Source organism: Mytilus trossulus, chromosome 8, assembly GCF_036588685.1.
Source record: "Mytilus trossulus isolate FHL-02 chromosome 8, PNRI_Mtr1.1.1.hap1, whole genome shotgun sequence".
Lineage (NCBI taxonomy): Eukaryota > Metazoa > Mollusca > Bivalvia > Mytilida > Mytilidae > Mytilus > Mytilus trossulus.
In genome coordinates, this window is record NC_086380.1 from 38,624,926 (window position 1) to 38,626,798 (window position 1,873).

Genomic DNA, 1,873 nt, shown 5'->3' on the forward strand with positions numbered 1-1,873 from the left:
CTAATTAGGACAAGCACATACAGTAAATTGTATGTATTTGCATGCATAGCATTTGTCTTAGCATACGGATTTTAAACTGAAATACTGTCGAAAGAAAAAATAGCCGATAGCATTCTTGAAACTACATAAGAAGACTAAAACTAACTTGGTTTAAAAAGTTTATTGATATAAATTTAGCACTTATCAACCATTATATGATTCACCATATAACAATATCAAATAATTATATACAATTACAAAATACATTGTCTTAGATTTACAAGACAGATCTCATTAATAGTCCGTTTGTGGTTATACTTTTCGGTCTGCAGTCATTACCGTCCCGGAAGCTGTTTGATCGTGATCTTGGTGTACAGAATAGCAACTCAGGTCGATTCAGTGATATTTCTTGAATCTGAAATAAACAGATAGAACAAATTTGAATAAATTTTGGTGACTTACATGTAAAATAAACAAAGAATAAAAAATTTTAGTCATATAACAAATTATATATTATAGCTAGATTATTTATTTTTGAGAGGGAATTTAAAGCCTAGTCTTACTGAAAAAAACTTACAACGTATGATCAAAGTTTGAAAAGGGTATTTTTTTTAGATTTGTGACAAGCTATTTGTAGAAAGCATAATTATACATTTTAAGATAAAAATTAAATTTACGAAGAAAAGATCTACTATAGTAAGTCTTTTTCGAACATGAATGAAATATTTGCCACTGGACGTTTATCAATCAATCAATAAAAGAGAGACGAATAACGTGTCCAGCACGACTGAAAGAATTTAAATGATTATCAATATAATATCTTTTTCTTGTTTACCTCTTTGAAAAGATCATTTGTCAATTTACAATTGGAGTACTCGTTCGCTGAGGCAATAAGATCGTGAACAAGTTCAGGACGGATGCAGCTAACAGCAAACTCCCAGCATGCATTCTTCAGACATTCCAACTCGAACTTTTCTGCAGCATTCAACAATCCTATAAAATAATTGAATGGGGTAAAATAGATATATATTTAAATTGATCACTTTCAACTTTTCAAGATATACGCAGATAGTTTTTAGTTTTGGAAGATGATATTTTTTACATTCATATCGGTTTATGTACTGTTTTTTTTCTGATAAATAACAATTTGTATGATGATGCATAACAATTTCACATTACAATATAAAAAAGGAGATGTGGTATGGTTGCCAATAAGACAACTCTCCACAAAAGAACAAATGACACAGATCTCGAATTAACAACAGAGCCCTTACCGAATAGTCATTTATATAGTTACGCAAAATATCCAAAGGACCTTTTCTACCGTAAAAGGCTGTCATCAACATTAAATGACTTTATGATTAATAAAAAAATTAACAAATTCATACAAGCTGAATATGGACAAAACAATCGTGAAATTTGTATTGAAAAAAACGAACATGAAATAAGCAAAATGAGCTGTAAAAATATATCTTACCAACAACAGAAAACACGTCGACTGATACCATGCCACAGTGTATATAACGTACCAGTCTCTCAAATATAATTGGTTCAAATTCTTCTAGAACTATAGTCAACTTTCTTGAAATGGATGATTCTGAAGTTGGGTATGATGGTTTAGAGGTCAGCAGTTTACGAATTTCTTTCAGTTTCTTCATAAATCCTAGTTTCTTCTGTGATTCTTGTATTTTAATTTCCTTTTCTTTAGCAAGGATCATCATATAAAACAGTCTGCAATTGAACAAAAATTCAAATGTTTATTAATGTAAATTTGCTAAAATTCATAAGATTTTTTGTTTGTTTGCATCGTGGTAACCATTATGCCTTAAACATTTGCCATTTACTAGTACTAAAACACAGAAAACTTATCAAAAGATTCTTAAATATTAGAATC

At 29.6% G+C, this 1,873-nt stretch overlaps 1 protein-coding gene across 1 annotated transcript; it reads right to left on the reverse strand.

Moving 5' to 3' along the window:
- Positions 1 to 206: 206 nt before the first annotated feature.
- LOC134681902 (serine-enriched protein-like) lies at positions 207 to 1,647 on the reverse strand. The gene is made up of 3 exons (XM_063541538.1): positions 1,457 to 1,647; positions 815 to 972; positions 207 to 394 (listed from the first exon to the last, which is right to left on the reverse strand). The coding sequence occupies exons 1-3, from the start codon at positions 1,635 to 1,637 to the stop codon at positions 257 to 259; spliced, it is 477 nt and encodes a 158-aa protein (XP_063397608.1). The 5' UTR covers positions 1,638 to 1,647; the 3' UTR covers positions 207 to 256.
- Between the last annotated feature and the right edge of the window lie 226 nt (positions 1,648 to 1,873).

Excerpts from the sequence above, each read along its gene's own strand:
- LOC134681902 (XM_063541538.1), bottom strand. The coding sequence starts at position 1,637 with ATGAAGAAACTGAAAGAAATTCGTAAACTGCTGACCTCTAAACCATCA. Across the intron at positions 973-1,456 it reads CGACGTGTTTTCTGTTGTTG|GATTGTTGAATGCTGCAGAA; the intron begins GTAAGATATATT and ends ATTATTTTATAG. Across the intron at positions 395-814 it reads CAAATGATCTTTTCAAAGAG|ATTCAAGAAATATCACTGAA; the intron begins GTAAACAAGAAA and ends TGTTTATTTCAG.